The sequence below is a fragment of the Macrobrachium nipponense genome, chromosome 13, assembly GCF_015104395.2.
Source record: "Macrobrachium nipponense isolate FS-2020 chromosome 13, ASM1510439v2, whole genome shotgun sequence".
Classification (NCBI taxonomy): Eukaryota; Metazoa; Arthropoda; class Malacostraca; order Decapoda; family Palaemonidae; genus Macrobrachium; species Macrobrachium nipponense.
Window position 1 is genome coordinate 33,410,371 of NC_087206.1, and position 26,017 is coordinate 33,436,387.

The window sequence follows — 26,017 nt, forward strand, 5'->3', positions numbered from 1 at the left end:
TCTCCCGTTTCCTTCTTTTTACCGTTTTATCCTCATCGCGTCTTTCTGGTGCTCCTCTTTTGGGAATGTTATCTCTTCGGCGTGCGTGCGCGCGTGTGTGTGTGTGTGTCGGAACATTTATCATTACTACAGTAATTTTCTGTCTCTTTACCTTTTCATTACATTCATATACACAGAAACACCCACACATTCTGTGTATGAACAAACACACACATCTCCAGCAATTACTAATATGTCAATATGTACATTTGGTTTGCAAGAGATTATTGTATAATTTACTTGTATTTGTAATCCACAATATTGATTCTTTTATTACAGCCTTGAAAATGAAACGTCGGCGCAAATAAAGATGTTTTATATACCAGTCTATATCCACTGTCCTCTTATCTGTGTGTGTGTGTGTGTGTGTGTGTGTGTGTGTATATATATATATATATATATATATATATATATATATATATATATATATTATATATATATACATATATATATATATATATATATATATATATATTATAATTATCATACGAATTACTTTTGTCGTTACCTCTTTCCAACGTACTGCATCTGGAAAACTTGGTAAAATTTTAATGTTTTGTTGATATCGGAAATACCTCCTGGCTATACACAGATGACCTTGGATTGGGAAACTAATCATGGTTGGGCAAGCATTTTTTACGGAAAAATTCCTCGCAACTTTCCTCCAATTAGCCTGTGTCTTATCTATATTTGCGTAAAACTTAACTTTTGCAACACAGCGCTCGCGTGTTCTTGCATTCGTGAACATACACGACGTCCATTTTGCCGTCTACAAGTAACAGACACGGCGGGTGTTGGATGCAAAGGTTAACCGCTAGATGATGAAAGCTGCGAAAATGGATGTTCGTGTAATAAGGTTCACCAGAGATGAGACACCTCCTGTTAAACTTTACAGTTTTATAAAGGGCTTCCAGTTAAATGAATGAAAAGAGCAGTGGAAGGAGAAATGAGTATAATGCCAGACTCACGTGTTCCTAATTTAGAAATTGCGTGAAATTCCACAAAACAAGAAGATAACTAAGTTAGGGTAACTTCGTTTATCCACGTGCTGGGTAAAATTCAGTGGCAACATTTGCTCCATTTGTCCTGTATTTTATCCCCGTGTTCTCCCTTTTGGTAGTATCATCTATATTCTATAGTGTCTTCCTTTCTACTGCATTTTCGTAAAATCTGTGTTTTCTTCCTTTCTGCTGTATTCCTACACTTGTGTTTCAATGCCCTTATGCATTCTGTATTTTCCTCCTGCCGGCTGTGTTGCCCACGTCCCCTAGAAGTACTGTTGTGGTTTATTATATAAAAGCGGTTCGTATATCCTGAATTGTTTTATTTCTAGGATGATAAGAACAATGGTAATAGTTTCCTTCAAAGCATTCAGTATTTCACATTCAAGTACATCTTTTGCCTAGAAATAATGCCGAATAAATTCCAGCAGTCCTCAGAATGTAAAACGTAGGCAAATAAATATGTTCTTCCCATTAACCAGAAGTTGTTATCGAATCATATTGTTGTACAGTAGCCGACTCGCAGAAACGTGAAAAATAATTGTGCGTCTATATTACGTACAATTTTTAGTTATAATAGTCATCGACTATAACCAAAAATTATTCACAAGGCAAAGATCTCTCTCTCTCTCTCTCTCTCTCTCTCTCTCTCTCTCTCTCTCTCTCTCTCCATATCACTATAGCCACAGAGAGTTTATTCAAGGATAAAATGAAGCGACCATTCCCATGATGATTCCGAATGTCCTCTGCAGGATTCCAGGCGAGAGAGAGAGAGAGAGAGAGAGAGAGAGAGAGAGAGAGATATTACAAGAGCCGTTGTTTACCTGACCAATATTTCCCCATCATGCCCATTACTGGAATAGACTCTAAGGCGCTCTTATTAAACGCTCGCCTTTTTGGACTCGCTCCTGTCTGGGTCTCCGGCTCTGCCTCTTTCTCCCCTTTCTCTCGTTTGCAGAAAACTCTCTCTCGAGGACCTCGCTCGGTATTTAAAAACAAGCACAGAATCGTCAGAAGGGTTTTATTCCTAAGAAAACAGTCTCTCTCTCTCTCTCTCTCTCTCTCTCTCTCTCTCTCTCTCTCTCTCTCCACACACATGCATTGCTAGGGATGGGGACCACAGAATACTCAGTATGAAAACACATCATTACAAACTCTCTCTCTCTCTCTCTCTCTCTCTAAAGAGAGAAAGAGAGGGTCAGGTTCCGGCCATCCTCCATCATACCGAAATGAGACATTCATCTTGCTAAATGTACGGCTGATCGGGATACATTTGTTTCCCGTTTTTCCCCTTGAAATGGCCACAGCCATTTCAGTGTGGATTATTCTCGAACATTTAGACGGTGTTTTCCGGCAGTGGTTTTAATTCTTTAGTAAATATTTCATAAGTTGTATTATTTAGTTCCCACTGGTAGGGTTTTCTGTTTCTTGAATGTTTAAAGTTTTTTTTATGAATAGTAAGTAGTTAATCTCTCTCTCTCTCTCTCTCTCTCTCTCTCTCTCCTCTCTCTCTCTGCATAATGCGGCGTACTGCCAATCGAGGCTCGATCCGTTATTTCATATTTTATGAGACTTGTAGGAAACCAGCAATTGAATCACTTCCTGTTTTTCTACATTCATGTGTATTAAGTAGTTTTAATGTCCTAATCGGTTTTTATTTAATATTGCAAATTTGTTAATGCACATGTGTCTACCTCCTGTAGCTTAAATTGTAATCAAAATTGCGTATGTCTTTAATTAGCATGTCTGATGTTTACCGCTGTTACTCAGACACATTGAAATGTGGGGTCATCCATGGCTCGAGTTCCGATCTATTAAACTTTGGTGGTGTTCCAGATCCAGATCTGACAAAAGGAGAGGAGGAAACATTCATCTTGTGGGATGTGTATTTGCAAAAACTTTTTTGGCAAATCCTCTTGAAATATCCTGTGAAAAGTCTTCTACGGGACAAGAATCAGTCCTTCGAATTTGTGAAGTGGGACTTCGTATTATTCACTCGCTAGGAAACATTTCAGTCTTCATTCCCTGCGCAGTCTCCAGTCGTATTTCATAGTTATTCAGGGGACGTATGTTGACGAACACCTTCATGCTCTTACTGGTCTCGTTCTGTGAACTTGCCTTTTATCTAATTATTTTCTTTGATGAAGTCAGCGCGTAGGAAGCCTAAGGACTGAAAAATGAAGGAATTATAGAAGTCGGTAAGGTATAAGTGTCAGCAATCAATCAGAAGTTTAAGCGAAAATGCAATGCATTACTATCCTAATGCTATTCTTCGTGAGTTTTAATACATTTTTGTTTCTCTTTTATTTATTTTTTCTTTTAATAATTGGGATCTCTTCTTTCTGTATTTCCCTTGACTTCCTCGTGTTTCTTCAAAATGAACACCATATTCTTTGGATGGTTAAATTTCAAGTCAGTGGCACCTGTGGGCTTGTTACATACGAATGGGTTTCATATACTGGATTAATAAATAATAATAATAATAATAATACTAATAATAATTAATAATAATAATAATAATAAATTAATAAATAATAAAAAAATTTAAGAAATAATAATAAATTAATAATTAATAATTAATAATAAATAATAATAATAATAATAATAATAATAATAATAAAGATTAGAGATGATGCAAAAAGAAACCAGCCAATCTGATTTTTACAAACCCTGGTTGCTACTTGAAAGGTTAATGGCAGGAGAGAAAGTTTCTCAGACTCAGCGGGAAAGTGACAGGTAATTTTTGAGTTTTTTGTATTGTAAGTGTCCTTGTTCCTAGATAAATATAACTTTGTTTCTAAATATATTTCTTCTTATAATTCCATAAACAAAATATATATATAAATGGTTTAATTTTCAAATATCGAATACTTTTTCTCTCTAGTTTAATATTATAAACCAGTAATTCCTGATTCATTTTCATTAGCCAAAAAGAAAAAAAATAATAAAAAGTCTTCCAAATTAATATGCTGAGTAAAGTGAGAGACCAAGTAAGAGAAGAAAGTCTGAACATTTATCGCCCCGGAACGCAGTTTTAGAGTCGCAGCCCTTCAATAGTCTTAGAAGAACGATTACTTAGAGGGTTAGGTTTGTGAATATTGAGGTACACAAGTAGAATTGCCACAGATTCAATGGGCCGCTAAAATAGTCACTTTATGTTTGCCCTGAGGAATGATCGCATACTACAGAGGGGGAGATAATAGACGGTGTTTCTGTGTGTGAGAGAGAGAGAGAGAGAGAGAGAGAGAGAGAGAGTAGACGGTGCTTATTTCTCTCTCACACACAAACGCGTATGTGCGATCCTGTCTTATATTATCAAGTATCACGAACTGTAAAAGGTAATTTTTTTAGGAAAAAATTATAAAGATTAAACATTTTCCTGAGCGATTTTTAAAATTCAGATGATGAAACAGAGTTATGGCCGCTCAGATGATGCTGTCGTTTTAAAAGATTGTAGATATTTCAAGAAATACTTTTGGAGGGTGGGGGTGGCGGGGTAGAGAATTCCAAATTTTCTTTTTCAAAATTAGAGGCTTTTATTTAAAATTTTAGACTGACTCTTTATTGGAGGTTCACCATTGATTTTGTTGACTCTCAGTTCTTGCATCGGTATGGTGGTTCGGTATACTTGAATATTACTTCACCGGAATTCGGATTGGAGATGTTTGTTTCCAGTGGAATGGTAATCCTTATTCATCACTTATCAACATGGACTAACTGCTGATCACAGTTTGTTGATTCAGGGAGTTTAAATGAAACCTACAAAACTTTTTTCTACAATACAGAGACTGAATTTCCCAAAAGTCGAAGCTATGATGTTCCCAGAATTTTTTCCTTATTTCTCGTTCTTATTTTGATATCCTCTTTGAACTTCTACCCACAGAATCAATGCTATTAACAATATCATTAAAGTTGAAGAAATGGAAAAATAAAGGAAAACAGTTTTTGGAATTTGAAATTGTTATATACGGTCTTTAAGCTTGTAGAAATAACATATTAAAACTCTCTGTTGGTCGGACTTCAACCAGTTTCTATTTTAAGTTTTATATTCACCCCCCATGGTCCACGAGATTTCTTTAAATAATTTTGGTGAATTATAATGGAATTTCCTGGAGGGGTTAGGTAGTATTCTTCGAAAAAGTTAATTACATTTTGAGTGACGTGTGTGTTTTCTGATTAATTTTTACTTATATATATTATATATATATATATATATATATATATATTATATATATATATATATATATATATATATATATTTGGTTGTGTATCGCATTCTGTTCTTCATTCTGCTTCATGAATATGGGGCCCTTTTTCCTTGTTGCTTTTATGTATACTAATATTATATATATATATATATATTTATATATATATATATATATATATGTATTATATATATATATATATATATATATATATATATATATATATCATATATACATATACATACATACATACATACATACATACATACATATATATATGAGTATGTTTTATTTAGCATTTTCCTGTAGAGGTATTATTATTCCTATTATTATTAGTTGCAGCAGTAATAGTAGCAGCGGCTGCATTAATAGAAGCAGTGCTTGTTGATCCATTCATGACTGTGGTTATTACATTTCAAGTAAGGAAATGACGTGCCTTTCTCAAAAGAAAAAGCAAGAATTATTGACGTGAAGTAATTGGAACTGGGTGAGACCTGCCGTAATAACATACGCTGTCAGAACAGACATACCCGCTTATTCTTATTTATTTCGTATGCTAATCTGCCGTCATAGCACCTCGGACTCTGCAATGAGGGGAAGCCGATTTCCTGAAAAATCCACGCTGCTTTGTGTAGATGACTCAAAGGCACTTTGAAAGGGATGATGGACACTGGAAAATGAAAGCCCGGTAAGTGGCTACCAGGTATTTCCATCTGGACATTTGTCCTCCTTCCTGGAAGTCCGTGGTATCAAAATCCATTAGTTGAGGGATCCCTGTCGAACGCCCTAGTTATTAAGGATTCCGCGGGAGAGCCGTCAAGATGGGGTGGTTCATGATATTTTCCTTATTGAAAGCCCTTTCTATTTAAGGATTCCATGGGTGAGCTTTGTGGAATTGGCCGTTTCAATACATAATGATTTGCAGCTTTAAAAATGGCTTAGCCCTGGCGTCGACACTTTGGCTGCATATCAAACACCTCCTGAATATGAGAGCGAACCCCACAATACCCCGATATTTCAGCCATGAGAATTGCAGCTATGGGGTTTTTAGCCAAAGAGCCAAACATTTCAAAAGGCTTCAGCTCTGACCCTTCGCTTTTGGCTTTATTTGGCCAACGTACTGTGTCACGTGAGACATTTTACAAAGAGAGTGAGAGGAGGTTTGAATTATTAAAACACTACGAGATATGAGTTGGTCCTAGTCCGACAGTGAGAGAACAAAATGAATGACTTCAGTCGCAACATTTCTTGTTTTCTGTCAAAGGAAACTAATGAGATGGCTTTGTCTGTCCATCCGCACTTTTATGTCCTCCCTCAGATCTCAAAAACCACTGATGCTAGAGGTCTGCAAATTAGTATATTGCTAATCCACCCTCCAATCATCAAGCATACAAAATTGCAGCCCTCTGGCCTCAGTATGTTTTATTTTATTTAAGGTTAAAGTTAGCCTATACCGCGCATCTGGCACCACTATAGTTGCCAACAACAACAGCAGGCTACCACCGGGCCGTTGCTGAGTGTTTCATGGTCCATGGCTGAGAGTTTCATACAACACCATACTTTGTATAGAAAACTAGATTGCGCCGGAGAAACTTTGGCGCATTTTTTACTTGTTTTTATTTTTGCCAGGCTTTTTATACAGTTCATTCGTTGATACGCAAAGTAGGTTTACCAATAGGATCCTTCAAAGGCCCCGGGAATTTAAGTGAGGCGGTGGGATGTTGAGCCGGGAAGTTTTCAGTTTTCTTCTCCTCTTCCTCCTCCTCCTCCTCCGCTTAGGGCCACTTCAACCCTTACAATTTGGCGGTCATGGCTTTTGCACCTTCGTCGGAAGAAAATTCGTCCGAAATGTGAATGTCTTTAGAATACTGGCACATTGCCATCCCGCGGAAGAAGAATGGAATAACATTAATGTTTTCCAGGGAAGTGTTTCGGTAGAGGGTGAAAATAATCCTTGGGATGTTGCTGAGGATGTGAACTTGAAGGAGGGTCGCTTATTCTCTTTTGTTTTTGCTTTCCTTTCCTTCTCGGCTTTTTGTTTCTTCCTTATCTGTTTCTCGCACTCCTTTCTTTTATATCTTTTATATTTTAGAAGGATTATACACCCTCTTGAAATGAATTGTTTCAAGTTTGCTTAGATCAACATCTCTCTCTCCTGTGGGTTTAATGTGATATTTGGTCTCCGTGATTTAACCTTTTCATAAATGAGAGTTTTGTTCTTTGTAGTTTTATTCACGCACGCACACACACACATATATATGTATGTATAGTATATCTGTATGTGTGCATATATATTTATATGTGTTTGTGTGTAAGTCTGTATACATATAAGTATATATGACTGTATGTAAATGTGCTTGGCGATCTTTATATCATTTGAGTTCTGTAACTGCGATTTATCAGTCTGTGCGTCAACGTAAATATTCTCATTTACATTTATTCTATTGGCTGCCAACATTGCAATGCATTTTCGGGGTGTATCTCCCGGAATCCTTTTCAGATAATGTTCTCCGTCTATTTATCTTGGCTGTCTTGACAGGAGCTTTCATTTACCCTCCATCTGTTCGCGGGTTTCTTTCTTGTTCCTTTCGCCATTGTCCTTCTCGCTCATTAATATCTGCCTGCTTCTGCTTCTTGCTCTCCTTTATGTCTCTCATTAATCCTTTCATCTCCCTCATTTCCCCTGTTTTTTTTTTAGGTTATTCTGCTCTTCTCTTATTTAATGGACCACGAACGGTCCCGTAACTCGGCTCTTCGTATGCGCGGACAATGGAAGGCTCGAAACCTTTTGTGTTTCCCTATGAACCCACTTGCAAAATCTTCGGCGTCTCTTATGTTTCTCGTGCCTTTCAATCTTGCTGTTTTCCCTCTTTCCTTCTGTCTTCGCTTTCGGTCTTGAGTAATCGCTTCGTATTCGCTTTTTTCCTCTCCTTCCACCTCTCGTCGCCTCCGTCTCCTCCTTTTTCCTCCCCTCATTCTTCCCCTTCTCTTTCTCCTCCTCCTCCTCCATACATTCATTGGCAGAGGTCCGAAAAGCCGCCTCCGACAACAGTTGCCGGTGGAGTCGACTGGCCTTCCCTTTGAAGAGGCCGCCCCCTCCCCCCATTGTCTCCTAAACCCACCAACCACCCCAGCCCCACCCCCAACCTCATTCCTATTGAACTTGAAATAACAGGGTAATTCTCCGTAATTCGGGGCTTTCCGCGAACTTTCCGGACTTGCAATCTCTCCCAGAAGCAAATTGGATTGTCGCCTAAGCATCATAAGGAAGCCATTGAGGGGCTCTCTCTCGAGGGTGGGTTGTCGATGGGGCGAGCGATGTGCTTTCTTTCCGACTGGGATCACTTCCTCGAGTCTGCCTGTAATCCTCGGAGGACGGACCCATTAACCTTTCGTCCGGTGGTCTTTTGAAGGCGCGATGGCGTCGTTGTCCTAATCGGTAATTGTGAAAACAACCCTAAAACTGACGTTGAGCAATTTTACCATTTTTGCAGAAGTGTCAATTGCAAGTAACCTCTTAAGACCTCCATTGGTACGATAGCCCAAATCGACATTTAACCACTATCAAAGCTTTCTTTTTGTTTGTTCCTATCTTAGAATACTACGGTGTTTTAAAAACTAAACGTTGATATTTTGCAGAGGATCATTTCAAGGGATAAGGGTCTAAGTTGCCAATAATTTGCTAAGAACGCCATGTCCGAAATCCCCGAATTGACATTGCCAAAAAAAATCGAGGATAATGCCGAATTTCAGAATTGGGTCCTTCCGCTAGTCAGTAATCTCATGAGGACGACCTTTATCTTAGTCCGTATATAAAAATACATACCCGTTTGCAGACGATGTTTTTTTAAATCCTCGATTTTTCAAAACAGCTTCGTTCCTTTACCTCGAGGCAAAAAAAAGAAAATAAAAAAAGAGAAAATCTCTTCGCACAATGGCCAGTTTTACCGGTTTCCCAATATTATCTCGGATATGTCCTCCAAGGAATGACAGTCTTTTGAAGTTTTTGATATCAAAAGAGATTCCAAAGAACACGTTTTGTTTTGCGTCCATCAAAGGTATTTTCAGAGACATCAAGTGCTTTGTAATTATTATTATTAATATTGCTGTTGTTGTTTCTGCTTTTTAAGTGCTGTTAGTGCATGTCATTCCAAGAAGTCATTAAAAAATAAAAGTTTTCCACTATACAGATATCGATTAGAATATGTTATTAAAAAGATTTAGTTTAATATTAAGGCTCACCGGACACCAAGCGTAGCCTCAAGAATTAGTCGTGCAGTTACCGACAAACTTGTGACTGAGAGACCCCCAAGATATAGTTATATAAAAATAAATCCATTTGAATCATGTATGTGATTATCACTCTTAATACTGGGCAAATCTCCTTTTCCCATGTTTGCTCTGCCTAGATGTTACCATCTCCCCATGTTTGCTCTGCCTAGATGTTACCATCTCCCCATGTTTGCGCTGCCTAGGCGTTACCCTTTCTCCACGTTTGCTCTGCCTAGGTTGTTATACCCTTTCCTCGTGTTTGCTCTGCCTAGGCATTATCCTTTCCCCATGTTTGCTCTGCCTAAGTGTTACCCTTTCCTTATGTTTGCTCTGCTTAGGTTGTTATACCCTTTCCCCGTCTTTGCTCTGCCTAGGCATTACACTTTCCCCATGTTTGCTCTGCCTAGGTTCTAGGGAAACCCTTCCCTTTTCCCTGTTTGCTCTGCTTACCCTTTCCCCATGTTTTTATTTTGCTCTGTTTAGGCGTTTACCCTTTTCCCATGTTTGCTCTGCCCTTTATGTTATAGGTTGCTATTATCCCGCGGCTGGCTTATTTATGTTGTTATACCCTTTCCCCATGTTTACTCTGCCTAGGTTGTTATACCCTTTCCCCGTGTTTGCTCTGCCTAGGCATTCTCCTTTCCCCCATTTTTGTTTGCTCCCTTTGCCCCTAGGTGTTCCCTTTCCCCTATTTTGCTACGGCTTTAGGTTGTTATACCCTTTCCCCGTCTTTGCTCTGCCTAGGCATTACTCTTTCCCCATGTTTGCTCTGCTTAGGTTGTTATACCCTTTCCCCGTCTTTGGCTCTTGGGCCTTTATGCCATTACCCTTTCCCTTTCCCCATTTTTGCTCTGCTTAGTGTTATAACCCTTTCCCCGTCTTTGCTCTGCCTAGGCATTACTCTTTCCCCATGTTTGCTCTGCCTAGGTTGTTATACCTTTTCCCCATGTTTGCTCTGCCTAGGCGTTACCCTTTCCCCATGTTTGCTCTGCTTAGGTTGTTATACCCTTTCCCCGTCTTTGCTCTGCCTAGGCATTACTCTTTCCCCATGTTTGCTCTGCCTAGGTTGTTATACTGTATCCCCATGTTTGCTCTGCTTAGGTTGTTATACCGTATCCCCATGTTTGTTCTGACTAGGCGTTACCCTTTGCCCATGTTTGCTCTGCTTAGGTTGTTATACCGCATCCCCATGTTTGCTCTGACTAGGCGTTACCCTTTCCCCATGTTTGCTCTGCTTAGGTTGTTATACCGTATCCCCATGTTTGCTCTGACTAGGCGTTACCCTTTCCCCATGTTTGCTCTGCTTAGGTTGTTATACCGCATCCCCATGTTTGCTCTGACTAGGCGTTACCCTTTCCCAATGTTTGCTCTGCCTTGGGAGAGCAACCCCTGAGTGACCTGTTTGTGCCATTATCTCAAAATAAATGCTGTTGATGGCAGATCAGTCGACCTTACTTTTGTCATCTGAACCCTCTTTTCTTGTAAAGGTCGAGTCCATCAGTTCCATTTTAGTTGGTTGTCCCTATTCTTGTCTGTTAACTTACTCTTACCTTCTTCCCTTTTTTTTTAAATCTATTGTTTGATTCCCTTGAGGGCTTGTATTTGTCCTTCGTATCAGCCTGCACATGCTAATATGGACATGTTTATGTTTATACAGTTTAAGCCTGATAGTAAACCATTTATGTATGATTTTAAAGCGTGCTATAATATATAAACTATAAATATACTATATATATATATATAATAATATATTATATATATATATATATAATATAATATATATATTATACATAATACTTATATATATGTATGTGTGTGTACACATACAATTACACATACTGGGCATACATAGGATGTGTGCTGTAGCTCAGTGGTCGTGTTAGAAGTTCTAGGTTTGATCCTAAGGTGCTATGCTGACCAGTCGATCCATGAAATGAATTTGCCAGCGGTAAGTTCATGAAAATGACTTAGTTTGGCTTTGGGGTTGCCGGTACCGTTTTTTTTTCCTTCTGGTGTCACCACATCAAAAAGGGCGAGAAAGCGCCTGGTGAGAGAATATATATATATATATATATATATATATATATATATATATATATATACATATATATATATATGTATATATATATATATATATATATATATATATACATATATATATATGTATATATATATATATATATATATATATTTATATTTGCATGTATGGTCACTGACATTTTCAAAGATATATTTTCCAGTCTTGGCGTAAAGCTGACAAGCAGATTATCTTTTATTTTCTGTCCTGTTCAAAGTTAAGTATATCTTAGTTTAACCAGACCACTGAGTTGATAACAGCTCTCCTAGGGATAGCTGGAAGGATTAGATATTTTTACGTGGCTAGGAACCAGTTGGCTACCTAAGCAACGGGACCTACAGCTTATTGTGGGATCCGAACCACATTATATCGAGAAATGAATTTCTCATCACCAGAAATAAATTACACTGATTCCACGTTGACAGAGCAGGGAGTCGAACTTGCGACTACATAATCGGTAGGCTAGCGCGTAAACCACTCGTCCAACGAAGGATTCTGTTCTGTTCAACTTGTCGTTATCACACGTGCTAAGAAAATTTTACATAATCGGTCAGTAATGACACAATTGCTTTCTATGTCGCTATGTCGGATTGGTAAAGGTATACACGACTGAAACGTGCAAACTTTGCTCAACTAGGACACAAGTGACAACAAACTATGTAACTTTGATGGATAAAATGGAAATAGGTTCTTTTTAACTCCTGCTGTGCTTGCAGGTACGTACATGGTCGGAAGAACGTACGCAACATAACCCAGAAGAGTCGTGTACTTTTGAAACTTGCCTCTGAAAATGAAAATCCTGCGCCATCTCTCTTCGAGTCTTTTGAAGGATTTGTTCATTTTTGAGAGAGAGAGAGAGAGAGAGAGAGAGAGAGAGAGAGAGAGAGAGAGAGAGAGAGGAGAGATTGCAAAGGAAGCTTCAAAGCAAAGCTGTACTCATGGTTTTTCTCTGAAATTATAAGAACAGAATTGAAATGGAAAAAAATAGTCTCTTGAATCTGTGGACATTTTTCATTAACGGCGAATGTGCGCGAACAATGAGAGGCAGCGATGAGTAAATGTCAATTAAGAGGAAGATAATGCTGGCGCACAAACAACACACAAGCAGACTGCCAGTTTTTCAGATGAGGAATATTGGACGAGAATGAGCGTCTTTGAAAGCAGTGTGTGTTCGTCGTTTTTCCTCTTTCTTTAAGGGTCTTTGATAGCTTTAACAGCAGTTGAAAACTTCCCCCCACACCAATTAGTTAAAAGAGGTTACCTTCTTTATTGGGAAAGGAAAGGGATTTAATCCCTCATGCCTGCATACATCAGTAAATTATGGGCAAAAGAATGGTCCTGCCTTACTAAGAGAATAGGCACATAAACTTGTAATAGGCCCTAAGGGTCTGGCACTAGAGGAAGTGGATTGTAAAGGAGTACAAAAAGTGCGAGAGAGAGAGAACGACTTGACTCTTGTTGCTAACCTTTACGAATCAACCACTTTTCCTCGCCTTCTTTAATCAACACTCATGAATCCATCATGGTTTCCATTTACTCTCGTAAATTTCTTTTTTCACATTTGCTTTCATCTGTCTTCGTATGCCAACTTTAATTTTTCTCTACGCTGTTAACTTTATCTTCACTATCACCAGTCAGTTTTATATCTCATACAAACATTGACGAGGCTTGAATTTGTAACCGACTTATGTAGGAGTCTTATGCATGTACATGAAAGTTTGCTTTTGAGGAGGGTGGAGCTTCGGGGAAAACCAAAATCACTGACCTCTGTATTCATCCTTGAATTTCAAAATCAAAGGCGAGTCCCTGTGTCAAGAAATTCCAGAATCCAGACGTAGACCAGCTGCTTCGGCCGTCTGCTTTCGTTGATTCGCAAGTTACCTTTCCACTTTCCCGAGTGAACTCAGATGGGAGCTCAGTAGACCGGTATTTCGAAGGCTTCGTCAGAAAGTGGTTTCTAGCCGGTTTCATCACACGATGTATCAATGTAAAACCTCCTATATTATAAACAATTTTTCACTTGTAATTTTCGTTTATTCTGATGAACAAAGGCAATAGCTATAATAATTATACATTGCGCAAAGGTAACCTAGCTGTGCTCCTCCGAGCACGCCGGGACATGTCACCTCCATTAAATTGTTTGCTTGTAAAAATTTCTTTGTAAGTTATATTGCTTTTTCAGGGGAAGTGACAAATCTCACTGGAAGTGACAGATCTCATTACCCGGGCATTTTACGCATTAGAAAAGCCAATAATGGAACCGGATAGCGACGTCAGGCTAAATATTGGAGGGTATTTGTGATATTTATCGTGCGCATGTGAATGTGAAATGTGCCGCTGTGTTTAACTGAACGGCGCCCCATTTCTGCGATGTTTATTTATGCGTGTTTTCTGAGCCGCTCCTGTTGGCTGTTTGTTCCGCCAATTGGTTGGTTTGAACAGGTGAACGGCGTTCTGTAGCTTGGCGTAATAAGAAGATAATGATTTCGTTAAATGGTCTCTCTCTCTCTCTCTCTCTCAAAAGAATAAAGATAAAGGGGCTGAAAATGTTTTGAACGTAACCTAACTTGTCGAATACAGTTTCTCTCTCTCTCTCTCTCTCTCTCTCATATGAAAATGATTGTTTTTGTGATGCCAAATTACTGTCATTTAAATAGATTCATTGTCGTTTCATGTCATGTCATCCAATGATTTTCTCTACTCTCCTTAATTTCTAAATGGTGTTACTGAAAAGTCTGCATTTCAGAGTTTAATTCAAAGTCGTCGTATTCCATTTTTATTCACTCAACAGACTCACCCATTCATTTTCTTTTCAGACGACAAAAAGAATCCTTTTTAGTGGAGTCTGCCGTCAGTTTTTATTTTTTCCACTTCCTCAGAAATGCTTAACCTATCCAACTGAATCAGCTGTGTGTGCACTTTCTTTTCAGCTGATTCACCAGTCCGATGTCTTTTTCAAATGACAGCTGTGTCTTTTCTTCTCAGCTGATTGGTAGTCTTCGTTCATTAGCAGTTGTTGTGTCAATTACTCAAAATGATGTCGCTTGAGACATAGGATCATTTGGGAACTAAAAATTCATCAAGTTTCTTTGTCGTTTGCTTAATAGTAGGAAAACGGTACATGATTTTGCGTATTTAGCCGCAGCACAGGAAGCTCATCAGCAATTCAGTGGTAAAGCTATGTGTATATATATATCTATATATATATATAATTATCTATATATATATATATATAAGTAATATATATATATATATATATATAATTTATATATATATTAATCTATATATATATATATATCTAGATAATATATTCTTCTATATATAATATATACATATATATAATATATTATAATATATCTATATATATTATATCTATATATATATATATAGCTGTTTCCTCTGACAGGGATCTGCTCTAGGGAGGGGAAAAAGCACGAGTTACTGCTTGCTGAATCATTGATAACTTCCTCAACACTAGCTGCTTCATTACTTCTACACAGAATTCTCACCAGCAGTGCATTGACCCCCACCTTGCAAAATCATTCTTCTAGCCCTTCCTTTTCAATACTTCTTTTACGCCAGCTATCCAGTGCTTTCTAGGCCTTCTCTCCTCTTCCCTCCTGACACTTTTCATAAACTTGACCATAGAACATAACGCCTCCTTGTTACAAACCCTCTATTGCATCAAACCAGTTACTCTCCCTTTTACATATTCTTACACATATTTTGCTACCGTCATGAAAACATTACAAACCTTCTCAGTAACTTTCGAGCCTTACCCTGTCCTTGTATGAACTCATGACTTTTCCCCTATCAGCTCTTCTGTTATCTGTCTTATTTTCTAATTCAAAATCCTGTCAGACTCCTTCCGGGCCATACAAATTACTTCTTAGTTACCTCTACCATCTTTACCTTTATGCAGTGGTACAGTTTATTCCTCTCATATCTCGTGAGAACATCTCACCATTCTGATAAACAGTCCATTCATTAATCACCTTGTCATTACTCTACTACAGTATCTCACTTTTAACTCAATCAACTGCTGGTTTCTCTCCACTCTTTAATGTCTTAATCACCCCTTGTACATACATACTTAAAAGTTTCTTCCACAAGTATTCTTAAACTTCCCCAGACTTTCCGCCCTTCCATTATTTACGTGTGCCTCTTCTCTGTTCCACACAATCTTCGAAATACTCCTTCTCCTTCTGTCAATCCGTGATTGTGTCCACTTCAGACAGCATATCTCCTTTGGCATCTTTTGATTCCGAGATCCATTTGGTCCATCAGCCTTTCTGTCTGCATTTACTTTTATTTGTAAAACTGCTTATTCTCCATAGAGTTCTTACTCACCTTCTCCCTTCTTATTCTCATGACCTGTGTCCTTATTCTTCCTCACATCCCCCTGTATACCTGTACATGGTTTCTTCTGTCATGAAATTGCTCCTCAAATAATACTTCCATCACTGAACCTCATCCCATCAATTGCTTTCATTCCCTCCTTCTACCTTATGCCCACAAGCACATCCAGCTGTTTGTCTTATGACCTTGTCATATAATTTTATGAATCCCTGATCTGCTAATTCTACCTCCATGTCTAATTATATCTGTATATATATATATATATATATATATATATATATATATATATATATATATATATGTGTGTGTGTGTGTGTGTGTGTGTGTGTATGTATGTATATAATATATATATATATATATATATATAATATATATATATACATATATATATGTTTATGTATGTATGTATAATATTATATAATATATATATATATATATTATATATATATGTATATATATATATATATTTATATTAGCCAAGGGGCTGAATGAATAGATGAGGAATTCCTAAAATTATTTGAAATTATATATATATATATATATATATATATATATATATATGTGTGTGTGTGTGGTGTGTGTGTGTGTGTGTTGTGTGTGTGTGTGTCAAATAGTACGTGTATGTACAATATATATGCATTTATATATCACACTTTACTGTTTCGTTGTCTTTTTATATCAATTACTGTTGTTGTTGCAACATCTGTTTACAAAATGATTCCATCAACAAATGAATTTTCTCTTTTTTGATGTCATTAGTTCCTTTATTTGATCATCTCTCTTTTCCGTCATCCATTACTTCCCTTTCGGTGTTGTTCCTTTCCTCTTTCTTGATATTATCCTTCATGTTGATGCCTTTTTCCTTCCTTTACCTTTCCCTCTCAGTACATAATGGCGATTGAATTTCTCATTAAGTCTCTCTTTCAAAGGAAGGTTGGTCTTGGGTGAGGGTTGTTTCCGGCTCGGTTTCGGGTCCTGGAGTGGGTGGGTGGTTGTCAGAGTCGAAACCGTTTTTTTTTTTTTTTTTATAAGCTGGATAAGGTGGAGGGATGGGGAAAGGGACAGATGTGGAAACAGAAATTGGGATAAGGGATTGTGTGAGTGTGAGTACCGGGGTGAGGAGCTGTTCGGATGTTTCGAAATGTGGTGTGGGGGGGAGTTAGAAGGATTCAGCCTAAGGATTCTTTCGTGAAAAAATCTTTGGATTGAATTGTTCAGATCTTAGGATTGGGTGGTTAGGTCGAAGAAGTGCTATCCTGAACGCTGCAAGTGGCCCCTTCTTTATTGGCTGCAGAAAGGAGTTGACTTTTGGCACCAAATGCACTACTTCGACAAAGCCTTAAGTTCATAATCCTTAATGTTTCAGGAAGAGGTATGAATTCTTCTTCATAAGCAATATTCTCATTCTCCCTCCCCCCCTCCCCCCACATCTTTTTCTTTTGTTACAAATTTTTCATGCATTTCATATTAAGTACCACATTTTATGGTGTTTCAATTAAGAGTGCAAGGAAGTATGTTAATGATTCAGTATTCATTCCTATGAAAGATGCCGTTTTCCAAGAAAGAGAAAAGAGGTGCAGAGTAATTTCCTCTAGTGTTTTTAATGGTTTTGTTTCAAGTGTTATATATGTTTTAGATGTAGGTATTCTGTTAGTTACAAAGCTACGTTGTATTTTAAATGTCGTATGGACGTTTATGGCATGTGCTCTGTATATCGTGAATGTCTTAATTGCACCAGATGTCATAAATTTTGCATGAAATTTGCCAGAATTATTAGAATTTTTTTAGTACTTTATGGTGATGTAAAATTAATGACCACAAACCGATTTGCCAATCTGATGCTATAACCTAATTCTAAAAGAGCTATGACTGTTGAGGCTATCCAAAATTGACATGAACGTTCGGTTTTTAAATGTATACGTCTTTTAGGGAACATAAATCCCTATAGCTGTATGCACAGTTGTTCTTTCATTCTTTTCTCTTTTCAAATTTCGTTCTCCTATTTACATTATTCAACTTTATTATTGTTCAAATTGTAGCCGGGTATTACTGATGAGTGAAATGAAGCAACAGTAGGGCCAGTTAATAACTGGATAGGTGAACTAAATGAAAGTCAACGACTTTGGCACATAAGCTCCCCAGACCATATTGGGGTCATGGGCAGCCTCGTGCCAAAAAGGCAATACCTAAACGAGTTTATCTGATTTTGAATGAGTGTTAATATGTCCTCTTTTTGTTCCTTCCAGAGAGAACGCCTCCATGTGGGACAGGTTCCATCTCGGTATATCCAGGGATGAGCTGTATGGTGCCCAAGATCCAACTGTCAACAGACTCTTGCAACAGGTGTCTACGATGCCAATCACTCACATAAGTAAGTGCTCGTGAAGATTCCAGTAAGAAAAGTCGCCTGTAGAAAATAGTTTTCTTAGAAAGTTGTTTTAATCATTGCTTTGCTTTTGAAAATGGAAGGTTTCGTAATGAAGTGATTCTCAACCTGAGGTTCGTTTATGCGTTTCCTAAGTGTATTTCATAAAGTGCCTTCATTTCCACTCTTGTATAGCAAAGTGATATATATTTATTATGGCCCAATTTATAAACTGTATTATATAATTTTTAACACGCAAATACCTGACAAAATTTGTAGAATCATTTTAAAATGCATTAGTCTTAATGTAAAAATGTATAATCATTCCACATATAGTGTCAAGCTAACTCATTCGATAATTGATGAGAGATAAGGGTGAGAAGTCCAAACCTGAAGCCTGTGCCACCGCTAATTAAGAATCACAATGCGAGTAGCGTGCGTAATACCCTCCCCTTTGTTAATATGCTGTGCCTAGGCTCCATATTAATGATTGTTCCATAATTCACTGTTTAAACCCGTGTTAGTAAGCTTTTACAGCACTTACCGCACGTGAATTCCGCATTGTGCGTCATAAAGTAAATAAATACATAAATGCACACTATTTCATTTTTGTTCTTTATCTAAATCGCTTTTGCTCTAGAAAAATCCCGTACACCTTTAACTGTTTTGCTCAGAATTTGAGGTACCTAATTTTCCTCTCGGTAGATTAAAACTCCTCGTAGCAGCTCGTAAATCCTCTCTCCCCTCCCTTTTTTTCTTTATGCCTCTTCGCCTTGATACCCATCTTATTGTTTGAAAAGATCGCTGGAATAAGAAATGAAATGGAAGTTTCATTCGAAGTCGGGCGTTGAAATTTCCCGCCTAAAAAGTGATTTAAGCTCAGCGTCTTGAACGTTGGTTTTGGAGCGCAAAAAGCTCCCCATACCAACCGGACAACAACCCCTCCCTCCCTCCCTCCCTATCCCCATCTCCCCACAAGATCAGGCCCTCCCCATCCCCACCTGGTAACAACGTATTCCCTGGAGATTTATAGATCTAATATCCGAGACCATTTAAAACTCTCCCCCCGAAAGTTCTTGCGCTCGCCTTTTAGATTTGGGGTTGTTTAAGAAATCACTTTTTGACCTATTGATGTGTTGTTGTTCCAAAGTTTTAAAAGAGTTTCGGGGTTGCGAGGGGAAATACGACTTGAGTTGGTAGGCATTCCAATTAAAATTCTCTCGTCGCAGTTCAAGAGGATGTGATATGAAGATTGGAATTTGTGCACACACACACACACACACACACACACACATATATATATATATATATTTATATATATATATATATATATATATATATATATATATATATATATATATATGTGTGTGTGTGTGTGTTGTGTGGTTGTGTGTGGCTGTGGTTTGTCGTGTACATAAAGGTAGGACCTGGGGCTCATTATGCATTGTATATCATATGTGTATATATATATGTGAATGTGCATGTATTGTGTTTTTATCGTAGTGTTACGAGATTTACACTGGGAAATAAATTATCTCAAAAGGGAATTAGCTACATGATACGATTAGTGCACTAACTCTGAACACGATTAAACGTTTTTATACCTTTTTGGTTAGTAAATGGGTTACAGTCGATTTACCCCACTAAGCGACGATTATGAGCGAGTGTCTTGTGGTACTGTCACCTGCGTTAAAATGGCATGTTATCGAATCCTTTCAAGGTAGGTGCTCATCTTATATAGTAACTTTTTAGAGTATTTAAATTACTCTCACTCTATGGTGAATTCGATATTTATGGGTTAATTTTAATTAAATTATAGGCAATATATTATATATATATTATATATAGTATATAATTATATTTATTTATATATATATATATTATATATATATTATCAGAAGTAAACAAAATATTTACTCTCATTTCCAGTGTATTTGGGGAAGAGTATCGTTCATCCGCATACGTATAGTATAGCCATCCAGTACAATCTTCAGATATATATATGTATGCATTTGTGTGTGTACGGTGAGAGAGTGGGTGAAAAGAAGGAGAGAGAGAGATAATGTAGCGATGGAATAAGAGGATTTGCTTGCTGCTGCTAGTTGGTTGAAATGATTTCCGTGTTCGTTGTATTAAACAGCATTTTCCCCTTCCCTTCTGGTATTTATATACATAATCTTTTGAAGGAAGTAGAGACAGAGAGAGAGACAGAGAGAAAGACAGAGAGAGAGAGAAAGATAACACTTTCGAACAATTCACCGTTGTTGACTCAATGGATCTTGAGCTGTTAATGCTAATATTTAAAAGAGGTTGCTGGAGATTAGCTTTCATGGAAAGTTGAGGTGAATGCCATGAGCGCCATCTCCTCTCCGTGCGAACACAGAGCGAGCTCATTACAAAGGAATTAGTTATTATAGCGAGGATACGGACCAAAATGATTAAGGTATAGAAAAAGGGGAAAGCGAACGATAATTGACATGATTAACAATTATCATAACCGGTATGCTCAAAAGCCAATCGAAGATGATTGGCCAGTCAGTGCCGGGGAAACTTTCGCCGTAAAAGTTTGTAATGATATTTCTAAGCATGAATGGAAACAAAGGGTGGATAAGGAAAGAACAATGGAATAGAAGAGAGCAGAGAAAAGAAAGACCGAGGATGGGATGAATAGGAAAAATGGATTAAATAGGGAATGGTGGTAAAGGATTGAGCGGGATTCAGAAGACAGAAAAGGGGACGAGGGTTCGCCGAATAATAGGATGGACTTTGAAGAAGAGAAACTTCCGATCTTGAGACGTTAATTATTGTTTATGATAATGATAATCTTTCAGCTTATGACTGACGAGAGAAAAAGAAGCGGAGGGGTCTTGCCTCGTACAAAAGAGGGAACAGATAAAGCTAAAAGCGCCATAGAGAAAGAGGGTCGATAAAAAGAGGTGATCACCTTATAGAGAACATGCAATCTATAAATCCATCAATTGAATACTAGAGCTTCATTGCAAACTACGTAAAATGCAACTCGCTTATCAGCAGTAACATTGCTTTGTTTAACGATTTGGGGGAACAAGGTCATTTTAGAATGATGCCTGTGCTTTTGCCATTAGACCACATTTAAATTTGAAGATTAGCAGCTCCCAGATTGCTCACTTCTTTGACCGCACCCTTCCTTCCCTTTGCTTCCCAGCAGCGCTTTATTTACTGAAGGAAAAATCTTGAAATTACATCTCCCGGGAAGATTTTGCATGAGGGACTTGGGCAGTGTCATTGTCAATTGTCTTTAAGGTGCGAAGTAAACGGAAATGATTCGCAAAATACTGAAAAACTTAAATGGATGGCAACTTTTAATTTACCAAGAAGAAAAAGCTACTGCACTTATTGCTGGCAGGCTGCTAGTGGGAGTTGTGTAGTCAAAGAGCCTACAAGGCATTAAATCTGCGCTGCGCTGTTAGAAAGGAAATGGGAGTGAGAACTGAACTTGCAGTTAGAGGAACTTCTAGTAAAGGTATTGCAATTCTTGTCTTCTGCAAAATAGTACAGCTGGATATCAATCACAACTCTAACACAAACACGTACAAACAAGCAAACACAGACACACACATAATAATAAATAAATATATATATACATATATTAATCTTACATACATACTAACACACAATCTATATATTATATATATATTAATATCCTATAATATATATTATCTAGAATATAATTATATATATATAATATATATATAGATCTCCACAAATAAATTGCTTTCGATTTCATTGTACCATGGTAATTTTTACATACACTGAACTGGGTCTCTGGTTTTTAGATTTTTACGGATCGATCGATAGAACTTTGGATTTTTTTTTGGATATATATTAGAATATATTATATATATATATATTATATATTATCTATATTTATATATATTAAATATACATACATACATAATAATAATATATATATATAATATATACTGTAATATATATCTATTATACATGAAATACCTACATAACTACATACATATATATATACTATATATATTATATGTATAATATATATTACTATATATATATATCCACAAAATATCTTGCTTTCGATTTCATTGTACCATGGTATTTACATACACTGAAGGGTCTCTGTTTTAGATACGACGATAGACTTTGGATATATATATATATATATATATATATATATATATATATACTATATATATATATATAATATATACTATATGTATATATATATATATATATATATATATATATATATATCTATATAGATATATAGTATAGATAAAGCAACATTGCTTGATGATGAACAATAAAGAATTACTGTCAGTGCATTCTCAGCTTTTATAAATTTATGTTTCCCGTTTTGTTCCTTACAAAGAACTTTTTAAAGTCCTGTAAGCCCTTTGAACCTGTTGCACATTGCAGTGCCTTACACCCAAGCATATCTTGACACTTTGCAACCGCTCGTAATCTAAAGACAATTTGTCTTCCCTGAGGAAGAAATGGCTCTTGTGAAAATATGCCAATTGTCGAAGACTGCCACCAACCGGAAAGAAGTTCTCATTGTATTTTAATACTTTAATCATTCTTAAAAAAAAAAAAAATAGACAATTGCGTTATTGTACATTTCTTCTTGCTATTAAAGCTCTCTCTCTCTCTCTCTCTCTCTCTCTCTCTCTCTCTCTCTCTCTCTCTCTCTCTCTCTCTCTCTCTCAGGCAAGCAGTTCACCGACGTAAATGTAGAGATTTTTATTCCTTGGCAGTCTATTTTTACCTCTCTTTATCTGAAGTTTAAATGGGTCCGTTGATCCATCGTTGCACATTGCAGATGCTCATCGATGACAAGCCCTTCTGCCAACGGTCGTAGCCTATAATGAAAGTCATACATCACCTAGAAAAACGCCATTAATCAAGCAATTTTCATTTAGAGTGACTGCGTGATGGGAAATGATTACATATTCATCACATTTATCACGACCATCTTTGTTCTGTTTATCAATCTCGCCGTAACGAGGGAGATGCAAGGAAGCACAAAATGTTGGGAAGAGAGAGAGAGAGAGAGAGAGAGAGAGAGAGAGAGAGAGAGAGAGAGAGAGAGAGAGAGAGAGATGTTAATGCAAGTTCAACCAGGGACGTTTCGAGAGTGAAAGACAAAAAATTAATCAAAAAGTTTTTTTTATTGAAAACGGCTTACTGTCCCACGATTATCCGTCGTGGATTTAATGGGAAATGGATCAGTATGCAGAACGTAATTCCTCACCCCTCCCCCCCCACCCCCCCCCACCCCACCCCCCACCCCAACACTGGGTGAGTTTGGTACTTGTTCCTCATACTGAGGACTATAACTCTCTTTCTTGTTGTTACATTAACGTGATCTTGAGAATACTCGTATCTGTGAAATAAAACAAAAAGGTTAACCTAAGGATAGTAAAATACGTTTGAAAAAATATAAAGAACAGTCAGATTTACAAATACATCATTGTGAACATGTTTAACAGAAACCTTGAAATAAGGAAGAAAAATAAGGTTAAAATCTTTTATATAGAAAGGTGAGTACAAAGATTGAGATGTCAGAAGAGATCTTGACAATTAAAAGTAATGCAGTGAATCCAGTAGACGAGACATTTCCGAATATGAAATGAGACAGCAACTCAGGTAAATGGAAAGGTTTAAAACCCAAGAATAATGGATGAGAGAAGAAGCAAAAAAAAAAAGAGAGAGAAAATAAGTCAGCAAAGCGAGGATAAGAGAACACTAGATCTCCAGTTGGAAACGAGTCGGCAAAACCAATGAATACGGAGAGTACCCGGAACTCTTCCGATGGAAAATAAAGCAGAGAATCAAGTGAATTAAGAGAGAAGGCGAAACCTTCGTCATATGGAATAAGGCAGCGAATCTTGTCAACGGGGAAAGAAACGAAACCTTCTCAATAAAAGTGAAAGAAGAAGATACGGCAGGAAATTCGGTAAATGAGAGAGAGAGAGAGAGGAAGGGAGGAGATGAGGAGGAGAGAGCCGAGAGAGAGAGCCCTCATTCGGAATGACTAGCCGGTGTTCGGAGAGTGAGAGGAAGGTGATGTGTTATGTGTTATGACTCGAGAACAAAGGGGAAGAAAGGCAATACAGTGGCTTATGAATATGCAGATGAAAGAGAGAGAGAGAGAGAGAGAGAGAGAGACAGAGAGAGAGAGAGAGAGAGAGGCAGACAGGTAATGGGAATAGATCGGAGCTCAAAAAATGCATGTACTTTTATGCATAACGCCATTAAAATATGCAGATGAAAGGAAAAGAGAAAGAGAGCGTGTTCTTCAGATCATTGTCGAAATACATTGCTTACACAGATACCAAATCGGGAAGAGACTGAGAGAGAAAGAGAAAGAAAGAGATTTCTTTTTACATCTGACTCTAGGTATTTAGTTTAGTTTCCAGGGCTACCGTGAGAGAGAGAGAGAGAGAGAGAGTTTTGCTTTTATGGCCTGCTTGATATGCTGATCAAGCTTTCATGCATATTCATGTTAATTTTTTTTTTTTTTTTTTTTTTTTTTTGTCTGGAGAGGTTTTTGGATTCCAGTGAAAACCTGCGAATAGGTTTTCAAGACAAACAAAAATGTTTCTGTATAGTTCAGACGAAGAAGAGCGTTAGATGAAACGCCAGTCTCGTTGAAGCGAGAGAGAGAGAGAGAGAGAGAGAGAGGGGACGAGAGAGAGAGATAGAGAGAGAGAGAGAGAGAGAGAGAGGGGAAAAAAAATTCCGTTGAGAGGAAATTATAAATTCGGCAGCGTGGCTAAAATCAATTTATTTCGTTCTTCCTGCGGAAAAGAAAGAAGGAAGAATAACATGCAAGGACGAAACAGAATCCAGCGAGAGAGGAAATAGAGAAGCGGTGATAAATGCGTCACACAGAAAATGCGAGATACATGATACTTGAGCTCCCAACGACTGTACTTGTTCTTAATGCATGGTGTTGAAATGTATTAAAATGCTGGAAGATAATTTTGAACATTCGCAAATTGTATAATTGCGTGTTGTTTCAAATATGACGGCTTAAATTGCGATAGTAAATTAATTTAATGATTTTACTTTAGATTTTACTCAGACGAAAAAATGAAGTGAGGTTGTTTGGCACACCTTAAATTAGAGCAAATTGTCGTGATTTTGTCGTATTGATGTATAATAGACACTTTCGATATAACCGTTTGTTATTCTAACATCCGCTGAAACGAAGGTTTCAATCAGGCAATGTTTCCCAACTTTAAATGACTGGCAGTGGTTGAGATTAAACATGATGGTGATGAGAGCTGATAGCCGCATGATGAGGATTTCACTGCAAAGCCTCGCTGTCCAATATTGCAAATATGTCGGTTAGCTTGCAGAAGCGGGTCCCTTCCTCCTCCTCCTCCTTCTCCTCCTCCTCCTCCGGCTATTAAGTTGGTGTGTTGATTTGTGCTTGCGTTGCATTGTGTTTGCGATATCAGGAGGGATCACAGCTCCTGCTCATTGCATTCAATCTTAATCAATTGCTGATTACGGAAGAAAGCCGCTAATCCTGGTGGGGAAGGCGAGTGCTCATAATGATCAGCGTCCAGCGAAGAACAAAGTCGGCTGTTGTGCGTGCCCGTAAGGCTTGTGTGGGGGAGGGAAGAGTAGTATGGGGGAGGGAAGGGTTGTGTGGGGGAGGGAAAAGTAGTATGGGGGGAGG

At 37.5% G+C, this 26,017-nt stretch overlaps 1 protein-coding gene across 3 annotated transcripts in view; it reads left to right on the forward strand.

Moving 5' to 3' along the window:
* Positions 1-26,017, forward strand: part of LOC135225727 (extracellular serine/threonine protein CG31145-like) — a 686,301-nt gene that overhangs the window by 582,031 nt on the left and 78,253 nt on the right. For all 3 annotated transcript variants that reach the window (XM_064265107.1, XM_064265106.1, XM_064265108.1), the window contains one exon: positions 18,200-18,324. In XM_064265107.1, coding sequence (XP_064121177.1) covers positions 18,200-18,324 — 125 coding nt within the window. The remainder of the gene's footprint in view (positions 1-18,199; positions 18,325-26,017) is intronic.